The 27908-nt window shown below is 35.8% G+C and overlaps 1 protein-coding gene across 1 annotated transcript in view; it reads right to left on the bottom strand.

The window, feature by feature from the left end:
* The window catches only part of grid1a (glutamate receptor, ionotropic, delta 1a), a 374524-nt gene that overhangs the window by 58037 nt on the left and 288579 nt on the right, over nucleotides 1-27908 (bottom strand). The window contains exons 5-8 of the mRNA XM_030156621.1: nucleotides 25496-25549; nucleotides 10239-10412; nucleotides 2197-2358; nucleotides 344-463 (exon numbers count right to left, since the gene is read on the bottom strand). Coding sequence (XP_030012481.1) covers nucleotides 344-463; nucleotides 2197-2358; nucleotides 10239-10412; nucleotides 25496-25549 — 510 coding nt within the window. The remainder of the gene's footprint in view (nucleotides 1-343; nucleotides 464-2196; nucleotides 2359-10238; nucleotides 10413-25495; nucleotides 25550-27908) is intronic.

Genomic DNA, 27908 nt, shown 5'->3' with positions numbered 1-27908 from the left:
AGTTTTATTCCCCTCTACACAGTAAGTGGTCAAACTGAGACAGTGTTTAAGAAGAGCTACTTTCATCAGTGGCTTCAGAGTACCTGCTGTTCCCTCCACACCTACAGAATGGACTTCTGTGAAATCACAGCAACTAACAAAAATCTTTACTGGCTTGGTGACTTCAATACAAAGGCTCTATCATAGTATTTGTGGTTCAATGGATATGCATTGCGATCTCACAGTGCTGCATGATGTGGACAATGAGAAAGGTGGGACACATGATAAAAAAAAAAAAAAAATTAAAAAAAAATAGAGAGACACTGACTTCAGTGCAAAAGAAAAAAAAAATGTCTAGACATACCCGTTTGACATCTTTGCCAAATGTCTCACTGTAACTTGTTCCAAGGATTTCAAATTGCACATGAGAATTAGAGCCTTCAGCACGAAAATCCATCAATCCTGTAAGGCCACTGATTCGTCCCTGTAACAACAAAAAGCAAAAAGTTATTACTATTAGAGTTCAGCGCAAAAAAAAATGAAAGATAAGAAAGAAAATCAATACTTGTACAATGATGGTGTGAAGAGGTAAAGATGGTGTTTCTGCATCTACTAACATGGACATTATTTTTTTCTGTGCAATTTTGTTTTTACAAACTCCGAAAAGAAAATATGTCAGGAATATGACTCTAAGTGGTGCATGCAGTCCAACTAAGTTAATGATAAGCTATGATATATATAATCATCAGCGGGGTGCTTTCTTTCTAAAATTGCAGAAAATAGTTGTTATCTGTGTATGTAACTGCTTCAACAATACAGTGAGATTCATGCAAATTATCCCTTATTGTGTTCCACTTAAAAACCTTTTACATGCCATTCAAGTAGTATTCCAGATGAAGTTATCAAAGACAATTTGGATAATTTCATTCAGATGGGATCTTATCTGATGCTTTGGTGAAATATGAACTGACAGTAAAAATGACTCAGTTCATTTGTGGTGTTTTGTAATCTGGGCTGACATCGACACAAAAAGCACAGCTGCTTTACTGTTTCTTCATGCTCTGTGTGTTCGGCTTACGGCACTGGAAACGATGCCCTTTACCAATAAGAGCACAGAGGACTACACGAGTACAAGGAGATCACAACTCAGAACGGTGTCTCAAATCTAATCCTAAAGATTATATTTAGTAATACGCTTCCTTAAGGTGAAAATGCTTCAATCAATCTGAATCCTCCTGAAAGCCTTCATCAGTGATCATATTAGTTTAACAGGCTAAGGAGAGCTACACCGCCTACACCCTTATGCGTCTTATTGGTCTACTGTACATTTTATAAATCCTTCAGTGTGCCTTTTTTTTTTTTTTTTTTTTACCTTGCCAGGCTTAAAGGCTAAGGTAGGGGTAGCTATGGCTCAGGAGGTAGAGCAGAAAAGCACTATACAGGGTGTATCAAAAAAAATAATCATTTTGAAAAATTTGATAATTTTTGGAATTTTCTTTCATAGACATCGGTAGGTAGGGGATTGGTGGATATTTGTCCAAATTTACAGACCCAGGTTTTCATGCTTGAGTGAGCAGGGGCAAATTACGCAATCCAAGTTAAAACTGGTTTGCGCGAAGTAGCGGTGGGATTTAAATCCATAACCCTAACCCTAACTTGGCTTGTCCTCAGTGACATTTTCAGGCCTAAACAAGTTGACCTAACTTTGAAAGGCAGGAACAGCTGCCATGGGTTAAGAAATGAAATTGACATGGTGGCCAAACTGTTAATGCTGTAACCTGGCAACTTCGTGGAAAACAAAATGGATGCCCATTGTCCCCTCCCATGACCTTTGATTGGATTTAAATCCCACCGCTACTTCGCACAAAACAGTTTTAACTTGGATTGCGTAATTTGCCCCTGCTCACTCATGTATGAAAACCTGGGTCTGTAAATTTGGACAAATATCCACCAATCCCCCACCTACTGACGTCCATAAAAGAAAATTCCAAAAATTATCAAATGCGGAACTGAGGGTAATTTTTCAAAATGTAGTTTTTTTGATACACCTTGTATAACTCAAAACTATTATTTTTATTATTATTATTATTATTATTATTATTATTATTATTATTATTATTATTATTATTATTATTATTATTATTATTATTAAAGTGAGTTACATTAGCTGCCCTTTATCCTTCACAAAATAATTATAGTGATAAACAAATGCGGCACCTTTTGGATTGTGTCCAGCATGGACCACCCGCCGTTCCATGGTTTTGTGGACTTTCTCATACAGTTGAGGCTGGCCATGCTGTGCCACTTCCTGTCCTCCAGTTTCCTGTAGAAGGCGTTGGCCAGCATCAAGACGCTGTCGTATAGGTAGAGGTTGGACACCTGTGAGGGGGGAAGATGATTCAGTGTGATTCAATGGTACATGTGCAGCACTTGTCCTTTCCTTTCCTTTCCTTTCCTTTCCTTTCCTTTCCTTTCCTTTGTAGCTACAGTATAATTATATGGCTAGATTTAATGAAACGATTATGGTAAATGGTATGAGTGCATTCAACACCAGGTTATAGTCCAGTGGTCTCTGTTATTATACATATATAGGTGGGTATAATAAAGACCTGGTGTACAAAGTAGACAGCTCAACTTCACATGTAAAAGGGAAAACATGGCTGGTCAAAAACTCCAGAAGTATCTTGTATAACTAAATGACTTGACTGAAGTTAGACTTAAATATTAACCCATACAGACCCAGTGCTACTTATGTGGCAGTTCCAAAATAGTTTCTTCTCCGTATTTAACTTTTCTTCAGTGATTGATCACCATTTAGTATAATATTATCCTCTGCATTTTGCATTTTTTCTGTGAAAATCAGGTATTTTCCTATATTTAATTCATAGATCTATGTTCATAAAAACTCAGACTAGAACTCCAGGAAAAGTGACTATTTCAAGGAAGGTATCATTACCTGAACATATGAACAAGCATGTCCATCCACTGTCATTTATCAAACTCCATGGGTTTTACTGGTGAATTAATGTTGTAGAAGATGACGGTGTTTCCATGTTCACTACAGAGCCTGTGAACGTCCAAATGGGTCATATCTGATGACCATGAAAAGATGACAAACTGTATTTTACACCAATTATTTACATGGATTGATAGGATTAGTGGATCAACAGTTATTAAACATTTTAGATCAGTAGCTTTTGGTTGCTGGTGAATGTTGGGGTCTTTATGGGTTAAGGCTTATGGCCCTCATCAGGGTCATCACTGGCTTCAATAAGATATGAAACTTAACCCATAAAGACCCAAACATCCATGATCGTCCAGAACCATCTACTGATCTAAATGTTTAATACCTGTTGATCCAATAATCCTATCAATACATGTAAACAATGGGTTTAAAAAGCAGTATGCCATCTTTCCATGGTCATCAGATATGACCCATTTGGATGTTCAGAGGCTCTGTAGTTACCATGGAAACACCATCATCTTCTACAACATTGATTCACCAGTAAAACCAATGGAGTTGAATCAATGACAGTGGATGGAGACACTTGGTTTATGTTCAGGTAATGATATATTTTGCTGAAAAAGTCACTTAATCTTTCATTTTCTCTGTTAATGATATAATAACGTGTGAATTTCCTTTGAGTGTCTACATGATCAGTGAATTAAATATAGAAAAATTAGTGATTTTTATTGTAGAAATGCAAAATAGAGAGGGTAACATTACAATAAACAGTGATAAATCACTAATGAAAGGGCAAATATAAAGAAAAATTCATTTGCGAACTGCAACGAAAGTCACACTGGGTCTATATGTGTTAAAAAAATAATTGCGATAGATAAAAATGCATATAGAAAGAACCAGTCCTTTACAGAATACAACACGTTGATTAAGTAAAAACCAAATAGCAATTGATTATTCTGAAATTTGGGATCATGCAATAATTGCAAATAAAAAAAGACCAGTTTTGTACTATATCATACTTTACTACTACAACTAATACTATAACTAATTACATAAATTATTTCAAATTGCATTGTGTTTTTCTTATTTCAACTCATTTTAGCCCTACATTAGCTCTATTCCAACATTTTTTGGAGTTGTGTTGCAGCATGAATGTAAGTAATGGATGGAAATATACGAATGAAAAGACGGCGACCAAACAAAACATCTCCATATTTTACTGATGTTTCCTTATTTGGAGGTGGTGAATACAGATTTCTTTCAGTATTATGAAGCTGTGTGGGCCTTTGTTCCACTGTGACAAATCTACCATATGTGCACTCACCCACTGCCACTCATACTGTACATTTAACGCCTGTTTGATTCATTATTGCTTACGGTTTTAGATCTGTATTTGAGATTTAAAGAAAAGAAGCTGCGGTTTTTAATGGACTGCATCACATCGTAAAGGTCAGAGTAGCATTAATATGTAAGCCAATATGCACGGCTCAAACATTTCACTGTGCCTGTCCCTGTATTCAAATAAATATCTTTATTAACCCATAAAGAGCCAAACATTCACTGGCAACCAAAAGCATCTACTCATCTAAAATCTACTCATCTACCTATTGATCCATTAATCAATTCAATACTTATAAATAATTGGTGTGTAATTTAATGATAAAATACTGAATTCATACAATAACACACAAGCCTAACTAATCAAAGTAACTGTGAGGTAAGATTTTTATCAAGAGAGTCCAGTGGCTTCAGTTCCTACTCCTTCTGACTCCAAATTAAAGTAAATAAAATATGCTAAATATAGTTAGATATTTACCCTGAAATTGTTTTTTTTTTTTTTTTTTGCTAGACCTTCTTCAGGCTGATAACACATAAAGACCATCCACTGGTGACCAAAATCATTCACTGATATGAAATATGAAATATGAAATACTTGTTGAGCCACTAATCCTATCAATCCATGTAAATAATTGGTGTAAAATACAGTTTGTCATCTTTACATGGTCATAAGATATGACCCATTTGGATGTTCAGAGGCTCTGTAGTGAACGTGGAAACACCGTCATCTTCAACAACATTGATTCACCAGTAAAACCCATGGAGTTGGAACAATGACAGTGAATGGACACACTTATTTTTACATTCAATTATTGATATCTTTCTTGAAAAAGTCACTTTTTCCAGAGTTTTAATCTGAGCTTTTATGAACATCAATCAACATGATCAGCGAAATAAATATTCAATAAAAATCAGGTATTTTTCTATATTCTATATTCTTTACTGATCATGTAGATGTTCATAAAATCTCAAAGTAAATTCAAAGGTTATTATATCAGAAACAGAGAAAATGGAAGATTAAGTGACTTTTTCAATAAAATATATCATTACCTGAACATAAACCAAGTGCTTCCATCCACTGTCATTGATCCAACTCCATGGGTTTTACTGGTGAATAAATGTTGTAGAAGATGATGGTGTTTCCACATTCACTACGGAGCTTCTGAACGTCCAAATGGGTCATATCTGATGACCATGAAAAGATGACGAAAAAGATCTGCTTTTTAAACGAATTATTTACATGCACTGATAGGAAGAGTGGATCAAGAGGTATTAAACATTTTAGATCAGTAGGTGGTTCTGGACGATCATGGATGTTTGGGTCTTTATGGGTTATGTTTCATATCTTATTGAAGCCAATGATGACCCTGAGGAGGGCCATAAGCCTTAACCCATAAAAACCCAAACAGCCACCGGCAACCAAATGCATCTAACTGATCTAAAATATTTAATAGCTGTTCATCTAATTGTATCCATACATGTAAATAATTGGTGCAAAATACAGTTTGTCATCTTTTCATGGTCATCAGATATGACCCATTTGGACGTTCAGAGGCTCTGTAGTGAACGTGGAAATACCGTCATCTTCTAAAACATTGATTCACCAGTAAAACCCTTGAAGTTTTATAAGTGACAGTGGATGGAGACACTTGTTTTTATGGTCAGTTAATTATATATTTGCTGAAAAAGTTCGTTTTCCTTCCGTTTTTGCTGTTTCAGATATAATCGCCTTCAACTTTGATGTGAGGTTCTATGGACATCAACATGATCAGTAAGTTAAATATAGGAAAATACATGATTTACACTGAAAAAAATGCAGAATACAGAAGATAATATTAGAATAGATAGTGATAAATCACTTAAGAAAATTTAAATATAGGGTCAAAACACAGTAATGTCCCGTCAGAGAGCGAACTTTAATTGATTGCCATTCCAACATTTATTTAAATAGAAAGTAGCTCCTAGTTTTGGATAATCCCTTATGGTCCAACTAAAGCAAAAATGAATTTAAAAGTAAAAATGTGGGTCATTTAGCAACACTAATCTCTAAAATGTCCTGTCAGAGAAACTTCAAATACCATGTTTTGACCCCATAGAGAAAACAATATTTTGGAGCTGCCACAAAAGCAGCACTAGGTCTTTATGCATTAAAACATTGCATGGGCTGTCATTGCAGGCAGAAACCCAATCACTGCAGGTTCAGATGATAGAAATGAAAGAACCACAACACAGTGAAACAAAACACACAGCCTGTAAAACAAGCTAAACCAATGCTGTTTTTTTTTGGTTTTTTTTACCTGATTCCATCTTTTACCTCAGATTCACCTCATCTCATCCGCAGAATCATGTAAGCACAAACCCGACTATTTTCCACATTCTGTTATCTCCTATTCTGTTTTCAAAAACTATATGTTTGGGAAATGATATATCTGCCTCCATTGTGCAAACACAGAATACCACAGAGAAAACTTTTCTTTACTTTTTGAGATTCAAGAGATCTCCCACAGCCTCGTGTTCAAACCTTGTGAATGAAGAAGTGACACAAAAGCTGCAGCCTTCCAGTCTCACCCTGTGAGGTTGGATGGTGAAATAAAATTGCCCGTGGGGAATAAAAGCACGCCTCCTCACTTGGAAAGAGAATGGAAAGACCGAAGATAACTGGGGTCATGGTTGGTGTTTGTTGTGGAGGCAAAGACCTCTCTTTAAACATTACAACACTAAAGAATTAACCTCAGTGTGTGTGAAGCAGTTAGATGAGATTATAAAGCTTGCCAATTTTTTTTTCTTCATTCTGAATTACACGCTTGATGCTACTTCAACAAAGATAATGACATAGTACAGTACCGTGGCGAAAAATCAACAGGAAATGAAAATAAATTAATAAATGAACAGAAATAATAGCACAAGTTTCAATCAGTTCTTTAATAGCGGAGTTGGCTCAGCTCAGCGGTTTCCAGACAAGCACAGTGAACCCGGACAGGATTGATGTCTGCTGTCTCCTGTCTGGGTGTGAATGTAGATTTGATAGGTCCTTTGGGTCAAGTCAAGTGAAATCCTCCCACAGCAGAAGATCCATGGATGCAATACCAGCTGCCACTCCAGGTATTCAGCTCATGACAGGTTTAGACTTCAGCCCAAACCTCTCAGTCAGTTGTACCTTACAATATATGTCAGTTTCGCTCACTTTAAGGTCACTCAGTCCATATTTTATGGCAAAGTGCAGGTAAAATGCAACTTAGTCATTCTATATTTTTGCAATCTCATCATGGTTTCCAGGCCGTTGGAGGAATCAGCACATTGCAACTCTGATCTCTTCTATGTTTTACTATTCTGATGAATGTTTTAACTTCCATTACCCGATATTTAACCCGACTTTATGTGAATTATTGAGAACTGTGGGTGCACACACCACATGGTTTTGCCATCTGTCCGGAGCATGCACGAAAAGGAATGAGAACATATCAATAGAGCTACAGGGAACAACACTGCCATTACACTCCAGATGGATTAGGCAAAAGGAGATCCTTAGACATGGATGGAGCCGTTCTTTACTTTCAATTAGAAGTAAAAAGTGGTTGGCAGAGTCAGGTTTCAGTGCTCACTCAGGGAACAAAATGACATTGTGCAAGTAAGATAACAAAGTAGAACTGAAGGGCATGTGTACTTTACTACCCTGCATTATCATAATTTACCTTTGGGTGGGTTCCTGGTTGGCAAATCCTAAATACGAGTCATAGATAACATAATCTGTTTGAGAGCGTACAGTATGTTCTGCAGTGGAAACTGTTGTTGTTGTTTTGCTGATATATCAGGAGCTTAAATGACATAATACATTATTTTTAGGCTGTTGGAATTTCAGCGTATTCAATTTGACACATAATAAAAAAAGCTTTTATTTATTTTAAACCAACATTTTCCTCTGATCCTCCAACCATACAAAGTCACTCCGTGCTACAATCATTTATATTCATGGATGAGCATGTCTCTCATAATTACCTTATCTAGGGAGCTGAATCTACTTTCAGTTGCATACATAATCGGTTAATATTTGTATTCATGTGGCACTTTCCAGATGCTTGTCTACATTGTCCTACACCATGGCTGCACATGCTGGAATGTCACAACTAAAACAATGTGTGTCATCAAGCAAAAAAAAAAAATTTAAAAATGTCCATAACACCTGACAGCATATTCACCATTTACCAAGTCGGAAAAAAAAAAGGTGATATAGCGATATAGACAGTGGATGAGACAAACTGACTGAAAACAAAAACTCAGTCTCCTATAAATACTCACTGGGAAAAAGATAAAAAACAGAAGTGGAGAAAACACAGCCTTGCCACTAGTGAAATGCAGCATGAAGCCTCATCCATCATAATGCTTCTGAGTGTTGCATTCAACCTTCTCAAAACTCCGAATTGCTGCCAGAGGTAGCTTTGCATACATATGATCATGCATTGTGAATGTATGTCTGGAATGCAAGAACCACAAAACAAGCTGATTACGCAGCAAGAGAGATTTAGAGCAATTTTAAAGTATGTGAAGTATTTGTTTAGAGTTGAAATAATCTTAACCGACCGCAGCCTCTGGGTCTTTAATTCCAACTGACTATGAGTACTCAGTATTCAGAGGTTAGAGTTGAGTAACTCCATGTTGTAGCTTAAAGCTGCGGTGTTTTTTTTTATTTTTTTAGCATCACTGGGCAACAAATCCACCATCACTTAAAGCCTTGTGAGGATACAAGACCACTGAATCCACTCTTTCCTTATGTTTTTAGGCTGTAGAAAATCTACTCTGTGATACAGATTTTTGTCTAATCACATGTAGGAGGGTGATTGACAGCTGAAATGACTAATCACTGATCAGCTTCTATAAGAACCGCTCTACTTAACAAGGAAACCTGGAAAAGTGGAGTTATATTTCCATTACAGCATTCATCCATGTTTATATTTAGCCTATTTAATATGAACCCAGAAAAAACAGCTGCAGTTTTAATAATATACAATAAAGTAATATTTTCTAACTTTCCCAAAGTGGTAATATTTTTTTCTCTACTTAGTCTTATGCTTACTCAGATATAGCCATAGATACTATATCTGTATAAGAGTAGGTTTGTTTTTAAAAGACTATTTCATATGAATATTTCATATTTAAAATCTTCATATTTTATTACTCTCTTTCCTGTTCTTCATGCTCATTTTAAGATAAGATAAGATAAGATAAGATAAGATTTTATTGATCCCACCATGAGGAAATTTAACAGTTTACAGCAGCAATATGTAACACACCAGTGCAAAAGAAAGGCAGGTAGAAATAAACGTTCTTAACAGTATAAAAATATAAGTATAAAGTTTAAAGATATTTACATATTTACATAGTGATTGCACATATACATGATGTGATATGGGGGTGGTGGAGGGTCACTGTGTACTGTTATACAGTCTGAGGGCTGTGGGGAGGAGTTTTGCTGTAAATGCTGCTGAAACACTCTCATCTCATCTCATCATCACCTTTTGTAGAGTTTAGTGCAGTTCCATCTGCTTTACAGGTGCAGATACCTGATAGTTTTAAGTGACTTAAATACTTAAAGCCTGTTACTTCATAACTGTGCTTACTTAAATATCTACTGTGTGACATGCTGAATGCAGACAAAAATTTATTAAATGCATCATGTCTGTCGGTTGAATTACTTCTCAACCCCTAAATACTATGTTAAAAATGCTTCATTTCCCACATGGGTCTTTGTGCACTGATACAAACCCACTTAAATTAAAACCAAGTCATTGCACTTCTACCATCCATTATCTTAATTTAATTTTCAAATGAAATGTACTAATGCAAAGGGATTGAAGAAGTCCAAATATGTACTGTCTGAACTATAGTCTTCTCTAAAGGGTTTGTACAGATCAATATTGTTTCATAAGCTTCCACAGTATAAACTGTGGAGTATTTGTACCTCCAGTGACTGCAGGTAGCCCTCCTGTGGGTCACAGAGCAGGGAGGAGATGCGATGATTGTTCCTCATACAGCGCACGTTGGTGTCCCTCCACAACGGGAAGATTTGACGAATGATGGTCATCCGGCCCAGAGAGCTATGAACCATCTCCACGATGTCAGCATCGCTCACCTCCTGAAGATGGAAAAGGCAAAAGGAGACTAAGAACTCGTCCTCTTTAATGAAGTTCAGCTGCACTTTTAATCTATTTTAGATTGTTGCGCTGTGAGTAAAACATGACATAACCCATGGGATTTTCCACTGAGGTGGTTTTCTGGATATTTGTTGGGGAAAGAAATAATAATTCTGAAGTTGCTTTAAAGTTTTTAGCCAATAAAATATTAGCTGTCACTGAGAGGGCAATAAAGCAATCAGATTGGAGAAAAAGGTTAAAATGAGATTAAAATTACAGCAGTGTGAAATTATTTATCCTCAGCATTTAATTTATCTTGATAATAATCTTGTTATCCTCACAGGACAAGACACTAGTAAATATGTCCTCTTTTGGGAACAAATAGACTTTGTAGTTCCCAAATTTTAGTCCTGTTTGGGATATTTTATACATTTACTTAGTTCAGACAGCAAAAAAATACAAGAAAATGAAAATAAAAGGAGTGGGTACACTGTGTAAATAAATGTTATCAATTAATAACCACTGCTTATATCACCTGTAAAGTGGAAAGATATATTTGATCAGCATACTATAGAAAAATATATTTAAGTTGATTTCTCACCCTTTTTAATGATTTACAGTGTTTTTACCAGAGAGATGCTTAAAATTTGGGATTTGGTTGAAACAGATAAATGTTATTTTATCTATGCTAAATCTATTAATAATTTTATTTCTTTATTTATTAGCTGCTTCTTGGAGGGCAGCTACAATATGAGAATGTTCTTTACAGTGAAATTGCATGATGAGTTGCGTTTTCTGTCAGATTCCTTGGGTTTTGCTAGAGAAATATTAAACTCTGGACTTTTTTTTTTCTAAATAAGTATTAATTTGTTCATGAATATATAGTGCCGATACCATCATGAGCTTCTTTTTTTATTTAAACTTGTCTTAATGTCTTGTATGTTTTACTTTAATTGTTAGTAGTTTTTTTGTCAATAAAATAAGTAAACAATAAAATAAAAATACATTTTACCCTTTATTGGGTTGACTTCTGTTGAAAACATCATCTTGTCTTCTATTTATTTGTAAAACTTAGTTGTTAGAACAGACACTCATGTACAAAATCTCATTTATTCGGTTTCCTCTCATCCGTCGTTATCCACAGCCATCACACATCAATACAGCAGTGAATATTTAAAGTGTCGTGTCCACAATATTTGTGTGGGTGACCCCTGGCTGGCCTTGCTCTGTGGGGAGCTGTGCATGCAGTAGGTCAGCTGAGATTTACCCTGTGAAGAAATCAATATTCATGAGACACTGAGCTGCCTCTGAGTCTCCAAAGCAGGACTATGGTCAATGCTGGAACAGACAGTGAGTCTCTTGAGAAACGCTGGGTTCATATACTATCTGACAATAAAGCAGCGAGGTTACTGTAGGGTCAGATCTTAAGCAGCTCTGGACAGCGGTAATCTTTCACTACACATGCCTGAATCCATGCTCTTTATCTGTTTTCCTAATCAGACATTTGATCTCTCCCTTTTTCCCCGACCTCCTCATTGTTAGTGAGGGTCTCTGCCCTCCCACACTCTTCATTTCTTGTGACTTCTTCTCTTTAGAGTGACTTTTTCTTTCTTTACCAACACATCTTGTCATTTGATTATCGGTCTTCCTTCATCTTTCTCCGTTAATCCATTAAGTTGACAGTTAGTCTTACCCACCACATTCATTTCACGCTGTTTATCCAAATACTATAATAATCTGTGTTTAAATTTTACGCTTTTGCTTTTTGCAATGTGTATATCAGTTGTTTCATGCATATTTCATGCAAAGTACTTTTACAATGACGAAAGTGAATTGATAAAACTGATTCTTTCTTCCAGAGACATAATTCCCAAGGCTTTCATCTGTGTACAGGATGAGTAAAACCCTCCTCAGGTGATTCTACCTCATCTAGTTTTATCCTCTAACTCTTTTTGTGACTCCTAACAGTCAGTCAGGTGGAAAGTATGAATATTCATTAGTTGCCGTGACACATTCATCAGATGAATTATGCTGCATGGTTCACAGAGCTGAACCCTCACGTCCAAGCTAATAACTTCTACTGCCACCCAGTTCTGTGGTTTCGCCGCCATCACATGAAACATTTCTGTCACAACCTGACCTGGCAGTGACTCTGACCAATGGGACATGGCTGATAAAACGGACACCTTTTAACCTCTGCTTGAGAAGGAACTACAGATCATTAAGTCACAATTTGGGAATCAGTTTGACTTATTTCACTTGTATTAAGGACAACAAACACATCCAGTAACTGAAGAGGAAATTGTTAGCTTGTAGCGTAATTGCCTAACTCATAGACAAATGGACAAAAGTGTTGAGACACGTTGAATTCAGGTGTTTCTTTTCTAACAGGGGTCTGGGATACAAAACAATAATGACAAATGTCCTAAAAAACCTAGTTTTATATTGTGATAAATATCATTGCATTGGTTAGTTTTGTTTAATTTGTTAACTTCGCTTCCAAAATGCCTCAGGAATGTTTTTTACTTAATTTTGTCTCAACATTGTTTTGTTTTGTTTTTTTTTATCCATGACTATGAATTTAAATGTTCTACCTCTAAATTTGTAAAATATTTTTTGTGCTCTGACTAAAAACAAGCGGTGCCAGGCACAACAAATCCCGCCCCTCGCATGTATTGTAGCTTATTTTGGCATCAATCGAGCTGATGTTATCATGTCTATGCATATTGCTCATGTCAACATATCAATTACCTCTATATACAGGGTGGGGAAGCAAAATTTACAATGAACATTTAGTTGTTTTTTCTCAGCAGGCACTACGTCAATTGTTTTGAAATCAAACATATATTGATGTCATAATCATACCTAACACTATTATCCATACCTTTTCAGAAACTTTTGCCCATATGAGTAATCAGGAAAGCAAACGTCAAAGAGTGTGTGATTTGCTGAATGCACTCGTCACACCAAAGGAGATTTCAAAAATAGTTGGAGTGTCCATAAAGACTGTTTATAATGTAAAGACGAGAATGACTATGAGCAAAACTATTACGAGAAAGTCTGGAAGATACTATTAAAGAAGAATGGGAGAAGTTGTCACCCGAATATTTGAGGAACACTTGCGCAAGTTTCAGGAAGCGTTTGAAGGCAGTTATTGAGAAAGAAGGAGGACACATAGAATAAAAACATTTTCTATTATGTCAATTTTCTTGCGGCAAATAAATTCTCATGACTTTCAATAAACTAATTGGTCATACACTGTCTTTCAATCCCTGCCTCAAAATATTGTAAATTTTGCTTCCCCACCCTGTATGTGCCAAGTTTGAAGCAAATTGAAACAAAATTGATGTTTTATAGACATCTGAAATTTCACCTATTATAAGTAAAAAAGAAAAGAAAATATATATAAAACATTGGAACTTTGAGCTACTTTTCCCAAAATGTATCTATTCTGAGTCACTGGCAATCTACAAACTCAATTTGGTATGAATTTAACCAATAGTTTTGCTGCTACAGATGTGAAATTTCGCCCATTATAAGTAAATGGGGAAAAAAAATAAATAAATAAAAATTCATAAAAAATTAGAACTTTGAACTACGTTTCCCAAAATGTAATCAGATCTATTCTGGGTCACTGTCAATCTATAAACCCAATTTGGTATGAATTCAACCAATAGTTTTGATGCTAGAGTGTTCACAAACAATCAAACAAATAAACAAACATACAAAAACAATACCCCTTCCCTCCCCTTTTTTTTTGGGGGTGGGGGGTGGGGGGGGGGTGGTAATAATAATTTTCTACCCCAACTAACCATCTATTTTCTTAACATCTCAGTTACGAAGAAAAATCTCCCATTAAACTTATATTGGGACACATCATGGCTACAGCTGTAAGATGTCCTGTTCATGCTGATTTGAGATATAAACATCAATAATATTAATAATCAATAGGATATTTATCACAATATAAAACTATATTTGTCAGTATTGTTTTGTAACCCAGACCCTTGTTAGAAAAGAAACACCTGAATTCAACGTGTCCCAATACTTTTGTCCATTTGTGTATGAGTTAAGCAATCATGCTATGAGGCTAAAGAAATGCATTTTGTGTCGGTCCTGCTAAACATCAGTACATCTGGATGAAATCATATGTAAGTTTCTGATCAGGTCAAATCTTCCTTTATTCTTTCTTTATGTGACAGATCCATAAAGTAATATAGTATTTGATTAGTAGCACAGATACTGGATGTATGTGTTCAATGTAGGGGCTGGACTCAAGAACTGGTTCTGGTTAAGAATCAGTTACAAATCAGAATCATATGTCTCTGAGCTCATCTGTTCCCTTTATTGATGCTGGCATGTGTTCCCTCGCTAGTGCCAGGCAGCTTTATACGCTCTCCTCCCCTGCCTACCCATGTATCGAAGCTTGCATCAATGTTTACAACTTATCTGAGAGGATGAAGGAAAGAAAATACCACAGCAGTGAATTACACAAACAGCAGGCAGCAGAACCTGTGTAGTCTCCTTTCCAAATCTAATGTTAGTACTGAAGAGTAATATGTTACTGTGTTTGTCTGCAGTACACGTCTATGTGTATGTCCAGCAACTTCCAGTTCTGTCATTTAAATACAATTATGGATTCTTTGATCATAAACACCAGGCAGAGGACTACATCATGCTTCAACCTATGAAATGACACCTGCTTCTTTACCTTTTCAGTGTGAATCACACAGCTGTATAGGTTTTGTTATTTTACAAGATAAATTGTATCTGCTGCCATAGCTTATAGGTTTAATTCTACAATGTACAACCAAAGCTTATTCCATCCCATTGTGAGGAGTGAATAATTACTGAACAGCAGAGCCAAAGCTCAGTGGTTAAACTTTGTTCAGACACAGAGATTAAGAAAAAAAATACATATTAACCCTTTCATGCATAGTAGTCACTACAATGGACATCTATTCTACAGCTGTCCTCTCGTATATTCAAAGGTTTTGTTGTTTTAGTTGAATCCCATACACTGCAATTCATACCACTACTGTAACTTTTCTGTTCTTGATAAACCTGATCTGCCGTAACATGCTTGAGTGTAAATCAATTGCTAATTGTTATTAGACTGTTATTAACAGTTTTCTTAAACAAAAAAGTTTTTTTTTTGCATGTTAGCTCCATGAAATGAATAATAACTAGTGTTAGATTATGTTAAAATTTGAGAAGACATCAGATTAGCTGCATTAAAAATGTTTTTATTTCATAGTTTTCACACAATATATCACTTTCTGATGATGGGTTTTAAATAGAGATGTCCCATAATATCGGCCCATCGATATTATCGTACTGTACAGTTTTCAAAACTGTACAGTAGAGTTGCCACACTGTAATAGACTCGTGGACGGAGGGAGAGAAAATAAATAAATATGGCATTTTTTTCACAACTTAAGTTGAAGTATGTATTCTTTGCACAGACAGTGTTTACATTTTGAAAGCCTTGTTGCATTTGAGAATGCATCCAATGGGGCATCACAATAAAATTAGGCATGATGTGTTAATTCCATGACAGGAGATATGTGATGTTACCTAAAATTAGTTTAATATCCCACATATATCAGCAGCGGTATCGGTGGATATCGAAATCAGAAATTAAGCGTTGGACAATATCGGCATATCGGTTTTTGGCAAAAAAGCCAATATCGGACATCCCTAGTTTTAAATACATGATTCTTTACTTCAAAAATTAAACGCATGGTGTCCAGCTGAGTGGGCATTTTTGTAACTCCATGATAAATAGGTTCACAAAAAAAAAAAATCAATTGCACTGTTTTTTCATACCTAAAGAGGAATAAAACCACTCAAGAAAAAAAAATAAAAATACTGGCTAAGGTTCTCATAATTCATGCATGAATGGGGTGATAATGAAAACCTACGCAGGACTGTTTTTTTTTTTCTAAACAGAAAATTGATCAGGAATCAATGAGGGAATTGAAAAATAACTGGATTGTTAAACAGCATCAATAATGGCTTTGGAATCAATAAAATATTTTTCAGTTCTAACACATTGTAAGAAGTGATATATTGCTGTGGGGAAACTCTGCATCAAATTAGTCCATTCATCCATTTTCTGAACCACTTACTTGTTGGGGGTTGTGGGGGTCGTAGGGGTGCCGGAGCCTATCTTGTACCTCTATGGGTGAGGGTGGGGTACATACTGAATGTGTTGCCAGTTCATTACAGGGCTGACGTATACAGATAAACATCCATTCACTCCCATATTCACACCTATTAAGTGCATGTCTTTGGACGGTGGGAGGAAGCTGGAGCATACGGAGAGAACCCACAAAGGACCACACTACTGAGGTGATAGTGCTAACCTCTCCACCACTGTCGCCCCAAATTAACACATTTTATTATTAATATAACAAATTGTATATTGTAAAGTGCTACTATACATATGTTAAAATGTAGTTATATGAATTCTGCAAGCTGGAATCACAGACTATTTATTACTGGGTTAAAAATGTACAAATATCACACCATCAATATACGTGTCAGACTCCTTGGGTGTAACATAGTTAATTCTCAAAAAGCAAATACACCACCACCAAGTTTCAAAGACAAGCAACATTCAAAATGCATGAATCAAGTCCAGTTCAGCTGACACAAAGAACAAATTATCTTTTTTTGAGCTGCACAGTCAGTGTTATTAATCTCCCACTAGAAATAAATTAAAAATGTACCAATAATCATGGCAGTTTGAAGTTTAGGTGCTTCTTGAAGCTGCAAGATATTAAACTGATAAGAGTTGGAAAGAAAGAACAAAGCACGGATATGACAATGTGACATGAATATGTTTCTATTTAAATCAGTGTATCTAATGTTCTAATGTGCAGATGGGTAGAACAGAACATATATATATATATATATATATATATATATATAAAGGCACACACACACTCACATAAATAATCTTTTCAGATGGATAAGATGGATTTTTTTTAGGTTTTTATCAACTCATTTCTCTATGGTGTGGTAAACTGAGATCACAAACTTATTTCTTCTTTACATAGATTGTTCTGGAAGTCTCGAATGGCGTAGAGAGCATTGTTGAAGAGTAACATTTAAGTCCTCTGCAAGTTTGTTTTGAGATACAATAACAACAGTGCAAAACAAGGCTAATGGTGATGAGTATGGCATAAAGTGGCACAGCATGCAAATAATTAATAATTAGATTATGAAGTCTTTTGTTTGTGTAACACTTCCCATTGTTGTTAAACCCAGTCTCTATTTCAAAATGAATGCTGAGATCTGGAAGGAGGAATATTTTTACATGATCAAAATTTCACCCCGAGGCAGCAGTGGGTGTTCGTTGACATAACACACTGTATGTAATTTGACATACCTACTTAATAACCCTACTGACACATGATGACTGCGGCTGTAGCTGCTGTAACATTTAGATAAGGTGGTTAGTGAGGGAGTCGCCTGTCTAAGGTCCATTAGATTTATGACCATGATGCAGGATGTCTCCTGTGGTCACCATTTGTGGGCTTGTTCATCATTCTTTGACATCCAATTGGGATTTCAGCATGGATGCGATGTACAGTTAATGGTATAAAGATAAAGATTATACAGACTAAATACTTCTTTGTGTGTTCGCTCAGTTATCCACTCTCCTATACAAAAGTCTGCTGTAGTGAAAGTTCCATCATTAGAATAGGGTTTCAACCTCCGTTGCTTGATGGGCAGTTATCCAAGACATCAGTCATATCACGACTGTCCTCCTCGACTCTGTCTGTCACAGCAGGCGCCGCCACCTAATCCATCAAATATTCTGAGATGTCACCATCCCGCCTTTGAAGGGGAAAAAAAAACAACAACAACAAAACCTCCCAGGATGTGCAATCCATCTGAGTCCACTAGACAGTGTCAGATGCAGACAACCTTCTGTGTGAAGCAGCTGCAGAAGCCTGGTTCAGTGGATGGTGGAGGGAGAGCCATGCCTGCTTGTCAGTCCTGTGCCTTTTGCTCACATCAAGTCCCACTGCACGACAAGAGTCAAATTTGAGAGCTTTTCATCTTTTCAAAGGTTGAGTGGAAATTTGTGTGTTGAGTAAGTTTCATACCCTGAGAGTTCATGAACTGTATGCCATTTAAAAAGCCAATCCTCGTAGGTTTAATATGTGTGAATGTCAATCTCAAGCTAAGAATATTTTTTACTGGGGGAAGCCTGACTACTTGTGTAACAACATTCCATTTTTTTAATCAAATTACCAACAGTGCACCTGTATAACACACTGTTGACAATAAAGTTGGAATAAAATATTTGTACCTCCTCTCATGATATGATTCTGATGAGTATAAACAGGAATAAAAAGAGGAATGTGTCTGAAAATACAAGTATTCCAAGTTTATGGGTAACAGGGCAATTAAAGCATTTATTGCAAACTATCCTCGTGTCCCCCTCAACCCACCCAGTCACCTCAAACTAGCCTGTAAATGGACATTGTCCTCTTAAAAACAGGTAATGTAGTCATGGACACATCAAAGTACTAAGCCTGTAAAGACATTGGGGGATTCTTGAGTGTAAATATAGAGCAAAAACACTAATGAATTGATGACTAAATAAGTTCTATTAAAAGTTAATTTTTTCTCCAGGGTTTCTGCAGGTATCAGCAAATCTAATTTAATGCTTTAATTCCACTTTAAACAAATTTAATGCCCATGTCCAACTGCAGATACAGTTTTATATATAGTGTTAGGCCAGTTTACCGTTGACAGGCTTAAACCAGGTTCTGAATGGTACCTCCTCCAATCACTTCTGCTGAAACTTGCATTTTCCCATTTTTCCGACATTTGCTAATATTCCCTCCAATCTTTCGCTACGGCATGAGTACACTCACAGCATGTTGTATCCCAAGCATCCGGTATTGTGACTTTATGCATCAGCCGTAAACAATAGCCAATTAAAGGGTTCCGCCTGTCAATCACCACACCATACTTCCCATCAAAATTATTAAATGTTTATATAATCAAAATAAATCATGAATAGCAATGTTTTTTTTACCATCAAGTGTATCCAGTTTTTAATGCCTACGGATATCAAATTTAATGCTTTTTAATGCCATTTAAGGCTTTAATTTTCACAAAATCTATTTAATGACTTTTAATGCTTTTTAATGACTCCCAGAAACCCTCTTCTCAGAAATATCACGTTTGAATTAATAATATCTGATGCTGGAAAAACAAGCTAGAAGCAATTAATATTCAGAGAAGAGAATATCAAAAGGTCATGTTCATGGACTGGAAAATAATCACAGGTGGTGTAATAATTATTTGTATTATTTCCCTTATGTTTCTATATGTTTTTTATGAAAAGCGATGCTGACTTTCCCTTCAAATTTCCTTGATAAAACTAAAAGTACGGTAACACTTTATAATAAGTACACACTATGAAGCATTAGTTAAACATAAAGAAATACTGAATTCATCATTTATAAAGCACATTTCTGACATGAATACTCATTAGTATATGGTTTATAAGCAGTTATAAATGTTTTACTCATCATTAATAAGAACATTAGTTAAGCATTAATAAATACTAAATTCATCATTTATAAAGCATATTTCTGACATGAATGCTCAGTAGTATATGGGTTAAAAGCAGTTATAAATGTTTTACTCATCATTAATAAGCACATTAGTTAAGCGTTAATAAATATTAAATTCATCATTTATAAAGCATATTTCTGACATGAATACTCATTAGTATATTGTTTATAAGAACAGTTATGAATGTTTTACTCATCATTAATAAGCACATTAGTTAAGCATTAATAAATACTGAATTCATAATTTATAAAGCATATTTCTGACAGTTATAAATGTTTTGCTCATCATTAATAAGTACATTTGTTTAGCTCACACCGTATACTTAATTAATGAGTAGTATAATGAGTGGTAAGTGCTTTATAACTACCTGAAATGATGAATTCCTGTATTAATAACTGTTTATAGGACATCTATTGGAAAATAAATGTGTGAGTTAGTATGAAATACCTACTAACATATTCACTAACCATTAGTACATGTCTGAATAGTGTATTTTCAAGCATAAATGCATCTCATAACTGGTTTGTAAGTGATGCGATAGTAAATTTTAAATGCTGAATCCATAATTTGTAAAGTATGACAATACAATCATTAAGCACATTGTAGATGAGCTTATTAATGATAAGTAAAACATTTATAACTGTGCTTATAAACCATGTACTAATGAGTATTCATGTCAGAAATATGCTTTATAAATGTTGAATTCAGTATTTATTAATGCTTAACTAATGCTTCATAGTGTGTACTTACTATAAAGTGTTACCAAAAGTCCAATAAGGAATCCCTTTATGTACGATAGAATGAGTAACAGAATAGGAGGTAACATCAACAGGTTATTGTTTTTCAATCACACTCCTCCAGTCCATCCGTCTCCCTCTATGCTCTTATCACATTTCCAGCCTGACACCTACATTCATTGGGCCGCATGTTGCCGCTGGTGGCAGATTAGCATAATGCCCTGTTGTGAGCGTTGAATGAGATGTGAGACCTGGCTCTGACTGTGTGGGGTCTGAAAGCTGTTGGGAGCCTGGGGACCGACGAGGTGAGCGCACGACAGCTAGCCTCAACATAAGCTGGTCAAAATGAATGTCACAAGTCAGTCATACCCAGGCAGGAAGAACCACAGGGACTGTCACTGCGTACAGGGCCAGAGGGTAATGCAAGACGCTGATTTATCCATGTACGGTGTTGTCATATACAATAGGTGGATAGCATTTCATCTGGCAAATGGGATTTTCATGAGTAGAGGAAGCACTATCCATAATAACTATAGAGAAAGTGGAAGTATTGCAATTTCCAACTGTTTCTACCAGAGGATAATAAGAATCACAGTTTATAAACCAGCCTAAAGCAGATATGTGCCTCTACATGTGTTCTGGTAATCACTGTTTGCCTGTCCTTCTACATGTACTAATGAATCTAAAATATTGCATGCAAATGGGCAGGTAGTCATGGTTTCCTCGAAATGAAAACAAGTAATTTATTCACTTTTTTCCTCCTTTTCCCTGAAGATAAGCAACTGTGTATAAATAGTTTGCAGTCAAATATAAGGTTCAATGTGGAGAGAATTACAATTAATGGAAATAATGAAATAAATGAATGAATGAATTAAAGCATGAACTGAAAAAATAAGTTTAAGCAAAAATCAGAATAGGTAAGAAACCAACAGGCCTTTTTTTTTTTTTCTCCAGAGACACCCTGGAGGCCAAACTCTCACAGAAAAATAGGTCTGAATGAGTAGTAAGTGATTTTTCTTGTGGTCTTTGTTAGTTTCTGTTTGGGATGATTGTCAGATTCATGGACAGTTTATCTCTACCTTTTTGACAGGAAGAAAAGACAGACAAAAAAGTAATAAAAAAGGAGAACAGAACAAAAAAAAAAAAAAAAAAAAATAAGGGAAACAGGTAGAAAAAGAGCTAGAGGAGAGAACAAGATTAAAATGTATATTAACAGAGGGATTGGAAGAAAGGCTATGAGAGTGGGACTACATTTCATAGCTCACGGATATAAACAGGCATATTTTTGCCCACATAATGTGTACCAGGGAGACATAACTCTACAGTAAATGACATCACATCAACCATTAAGGGAGCACCATAGAAATTAACATGCCATTAGTTCATACTTTGCCAGAGTCTGCTGCTATTAAAGCTAATGTCTTGGTGGAGGTCTGTGGTAATTGACTGAAAGAAATGCCTGATTCTAAATGTGAGCACCGCTTCTCATGAACAATTACAGTCCCAATTATATCTTATCAACATCCATTTTTGGCTTAGTAAAATAAGTGATTTAAGCTCAAACTGATGCAATCTTCAAAGAACTGGAGGTCTCATTAGTAATAGTGGTTTTAAGTAAATACTTCAGCATTCGTCTGCTTAAATATTTGAGAAAGACTCTTTAAGGTTATTTCAAATGATTTTTTTTTTTTCTGCAAAGCCCATTATAATGTAAAATGAGGCAATTTCAGCAGTCAGATACAAGAAGAGTTTTAATATATTGGGCCTCATTAATTTTTGGGAATCAACACTGAAGCCACTGAAACATGTTGAAATGAAGAGCGATGAATCCGTTACTATAACATGAACTGTACCATTTTATATATGCATTTTATAGACAGCTTTTTATCTGTGTTGTAGCCTGTGGAACATGAAGCTATTGTCAATGATTATATTAAGAATGCACGCAACACCCTGTATATTTTTAATCACTCAGAGCTATGCTTCTTCATAATTCTGCAGATGTTGGCCCAAGAGCGTTGCTATCTGCAGTCCATACACACATAATTCATATTCCATTGATTATGGATCAATACCTGCCATGTTATGAATGTTGGCCAAGGTTTTAGATGAGATACAGTACTGTTTATGGACAACCTTGTGTGTGCATTGCCAATATTATAGGTAGATCATCTGGGAGCAACCTTTTATCTTAAGTGTGTCATCCCATACTCTTAGTGTCGGGCCAATCCTGTGACTCTCCCCTTATCTCCAAATCACTTTAAATCAATGAAAATGCAGCACTGAGGCAAAAGGCTATGAGTGTCCACTGTTCTGTATTCACAAGGCGGACGTATTTTGTGCTGTTACAGCCACTTTAAGAGACCATTTAGGTCAATGTCAAACACACAGCCTACTGGTACAAAGGAGAAAGAAACACTAACATCAACACTTAACAGGAAAGCAATTATACAATATAAAATAGAGACTCTGTCCCTCAGGCAGCCAAGATAAAATAAAGACAAATGGTGCTAATCAAACTTCAGGGGTTACTTCGACTTGAAGTGGGGTTACAGGAGCTTTGTATTTATAGTTTTATTTATAGTCGGCTCATTATCTGCAGCAGATTGCGGTCACCTCTCCTCCATTTTGGAGACATGAGTAAAAAGCTGGAAGTAACTGATTTACTCGATGTACTGCTGGATAGGGTCAGCAACAAAAAGAGGATTTTAACCCTTAAAGACCTGGTGCTGCTTTTGTGGCAGTTCCCAAAGGAATTTTTCTGCATTTTTGACCTTTCTTTAGTAAGTTATCATCATTTGCTCTAACATTAAGATCTGTATTTTGCATTTTGAAAGTGACAATCAAGTATTTTCCTATATCTAATATTCATTCATTCATTTGATTTGAGCAGAAGAAAAAAATAAACATTTTTTTGTGTACAAGGAACTAATGTCTGAGCAAATACATTAATAAATAAAGGTGATCAAAACAAAATAGCAATTGCCATGTACACTAGTAATAACCAAGGTTATAATAGTAGTGGATTTTTCATTATAGTTTAGTTTTATTTAGTTTTGACTTTTTTTGGTCTAATTCAGTTAGTTTTAATTAGTTTTTAGAGCAGGTTTGCTAGTTTTTATTTGTTTTCGTTATTTTTTAAATGCTTAGTTTTAGTTTTTTATATCTTTTCTCTTCTTCACCGTCGAATTCAAATAAATCCCAGACAGGACTCTGTCACTTTCTCCCAACTTGAGTTTCCATGTTTCCAGGTAGAGTGGGGACCAGAAGACGACTTTAAACCACAAGTGACCACAAGTGACGGACCGTTGAATATTATATGGTACCAGCAGCTAAAATTGCTTGAGGGAAATAAATCGCTTTAGTATCAATCCAACATTGACAAAGATGAAAACGAAGGGAAGTTTATCCGTAATTTTTATACGTTTTAGTTAGTTTTGTAAGCACACAATACAGTTTCAGTTAGTTATTGTTTTTTTCTTTTAATTATAGTTTATATTTATTTCAGTTTACGAAAATGTTTTTACAATTCTAGTTTTTGTCATTTCGTTAGTTTTCGTTAACGATAATAACCTTGGTAATAACAAAATAAATTCAATATGTACAGCTCAAAAAGGAGTGGGAAGAAGAAAACTTATTAAATCCCAACCCCATCTCACATTTATACAACACAACACATAACTTCTGCTTCCTTAATAATATACAGTAGTAACATCTGTTTAGAGTCCTAATAATGTTAATAAAAAATGATTATGTAAATGTTCATTAAAGCTCAGATTAAACGTGAGGGTTATTATACCAAAAAAACAAGAAAACTGAAGAAAAAAGTAACTTTTTCAGTAAAATATATAATTTACTGAATATAAACCAAGTGTGTCCATCCAGTCATTAATCCAACTCCATGGGTTTTACTGGTGAATCAATGTTGTAGAAGATGACTGTGTTTCCATGTTCATTACAGAGCCTCTAAACGTCCAAATGGGTCATATCTGATGACCATGAAAAGATGACAAACTGTATTTTACACCAATTATTTATACCTACTGACAGGATTAGTGGATCAAAAAGTATTTCATAATTTTATATCAATGAATGATTTTGGTCACCAGTGGATGTTTGGGTTTTTATGAGTTAACAGCCTAAAAGTCTAACAAAAAACACACACAAAAAAATCAATGTCAGGCTAAATGCACACTATATTTCGCATATCTTCTTCAGTTTAATTTGATGTCAAATAGAGTAAGAACTGAAACCACTGGACTCCCTTGATAAAAGTTTTACCTCACAGTTACTTTGATTAGTTAGGCTTGTGTTATTGTATGAATTCAGTATTTTATCATTAAATTTCAAGGGCAAGCTAATGAGCAAACTGACTGATGGAGTGGTAGACATAACAGGATAAAAGTGTTGTTCTTGTCAGTGGAGTGGGGTGGCTTTGGAGTGAGTGATGTAATGGCTTAATATCCCTGTTGGAAAGAAAATGGCATTTTTTCTCATGTGGTTGAAATACCACTGCACCTCTCTGCTTCTTCAAAAGGACGTCGTGCTGATCATGATCGACTCATACAACTCCTTTTCAAAGAATCCAGATTAACACTTTAGTATCAAAGTGCACAGATGGAGCATGGTAGGTTCTCATGTGTTTGTGTGAGAACTGGCAGCAGACTGTATTGACAGAGGCAAACTGACTCTAAGGTCTGAATCACTGAGGTGTATATAAGTGTGTTTGTGTTTGGCCTCACCTCGTTGGCATAGACCCAGTGACTGTCCTTGGATGCCAGGTTGGTTTCCACAGCCTGCAGTGGAATAAAAAGGAGAGAGAGAGAGGAGGGGGAGAGAGAGAGAGAGAGGGAGACGGATTTAAGTACCTTGTATGCAATTCATGGAGACGTTACAAAAGCCCAGGTCAGTGACTCCTCAGTTACCTGCTGTGGCTAAATTGGAAATCAAAAGGATTTTCAGAGAGCGTGAGAGCAGGTGCATGTTTGAAGGGTCAGGAAAGAAAAAATTAAAAGCATCAAAACAACACTGCCTGAAGCACACTGGACACTTGCATAAACAGAAACAGATTATCGGTACACCTGATGTGACAATTAAATCTGAAAAGAAGCATCTGACACACACACTTAGGTGCATCTACTTGTCTGATTCTACTAGTTCATTATAACAGAATGTAAATGAACTGAATGTGATAATTAACCCTACAATGCCCAACGTATCATATTTGATACATGAGTTTTGAAGCCCTCTACATGATCAGTGTGATATTTTTTTCTTGAAAAACCTGATGTATACAATTAGATACATGCAATACATGGATAATCCACCAGGGGGGAGGAATTCATTCACCAGAGGCCTTTCTAGTGACACTATAAGACTGTCATTAATGAGGAAGGAGGCAGAACTTCGCCAGTTTTGAAAAGGAATTACCAATTTGTTAGACATGTTTGTGTTATATTATGTTTTTGTTTGTTTAAAAATAATATTATTTGCGCATTTAGACCCGATGTATCAAAAATGATACAAAATCGAAACTCAAACATGGAAATTGATATTTGAAAAAACATTTTTGGGGTTGTTGAGAAGGACCAATAAAGGCTCCAGTTTCAAAGAACTGGAATTTTCTGTCAGTGATTTAATGGTTCAGGCTTTACAGGGTTTTATATATATGTGTATGACATTAACCGTGGTAAGAAAAACTGGTTCATCATAGGCTTACAAGTCAGGAGGGTATAAGAGACCTCTCCACTGTCTTCAGCTATTGAAATTGATCGGCCTATCAAACCACAATGTAGTTAATAGTTTTTCTCACAGGTTATGGCTGCGCTCAGTTTTGAAAGAGTCATTACCGATTAGAGAGAAAAAAGGCTAATGTTCCCCATCAACTTTAAGAAGAGTACAGTCATACATCCCCTTTGCAAAGTGACAGAGGAGTCCCTCAGGACCCTTAGCTAAGTCTACTCCATGTTCCAAAAAAATAAGTACCGTAAAGATCATCAGTGTCAGTTTGTTTCTTGTTTCTCTATCTACTTGCAAAAAGCGTTATTTTTCATATTGTTATTGTCATGGATGTATACCGATGCTCCCATAATCACATGTTAAAAAATATACAGTTATGCTGCGTTCCAGGCAGGTTTTTGAGCCCATAAGTCACGACATCAAACCACGACTCACAACTTTGTAATGTTCCAGGCAAGTCACGCTAAACTGCCTGAGCGCAAGGAATTGTGGTTGCTAGATGTAAAACAAACCAGCATGGCAGACCGTACGGAGCTTATGCTCATTTGCAATCATTTCTATTGCTGTTGAAAAATCCCCGCATCTCCTAGTCTAGATACACCGTGGTCAAACAGAAGGTGATTTCAGATGTCCATGGACTGTACCTTTGATGATACAAGCATTAAATCAGGAACACTGTGCGCTAGGCTAGCTAAACATTATATGCCTAATTTCACTATGCTGAGAAATTGTACATTGCATTATTTTTTATGAGTGTGATCGTTTGCATGGTGAAGTTGAGGTTTACCTAATAATAATAAAGTAATTATTAATATGATTGCAATGTTACACTGTCCTAAAGTGTATTTCTCACCACATCCATGGGGGCTGCCATGGTGGGCTACGTGACATCAGAGTTCCGAACTGGGATTACATCGATCTAATATGAGTTCACAGGTGGGAGGTCACGGGTTTGACTGCCATTCCAGTGCATTTTCACTGTTAAAAGGTTGGAAAAACACAAATTATGGGTTACCTGGAAAGCAGCACTAATTACAAGAGTATAACTTGGCTATATCTGACCCAGGTCAAAGCAAAAACACAAAAAGTGAATTCACACCTGGTGTCCACACAGACACATATATGCATCCAGTGAGAGGTGACAATATTTCATCTCCAAAAAAAAAAAAAAAAAAAATGGCATGAAGCCACTTTGTGAAGGTCAAGCAGATCCAACATTTCACATGATCATAACTCAAAGATATAGAGTTTAGTGTTGGAGAGTGGCAGCTCTGTCATTACCGGGACAGAAGATAAGTTTACCTTGCTCTTCCCATCTTTATCCTTTCAACAACAAACAGAGCATCTCTTTGTGAAACTTACGTGACAGAGCTTACCAATGTTAGGTCACTAATAACACTACACTACATGCAACTG

The sequence above is a fragment of the Sphaeramia orbicularis genome, chromosome 15 (genome assembly GCF_902148855.1).
Source record: "Sphaeramia orbicularis chromosome 15, fSphaOr1.1, whole genome shotgun sequence".
Taxonomy (NCBI): Eukaryota; Metazoa; Chordata; class Actinopteri; order Kurtiformes; family Apogonidae; genus Sphaeramia; species Sphaeramia orbicularis.
The sequence above is the reverse complement of the archived record's forward strand: the minus strand, read 5'-3'. Positions and strand labels throughout refer to the sequence as shown.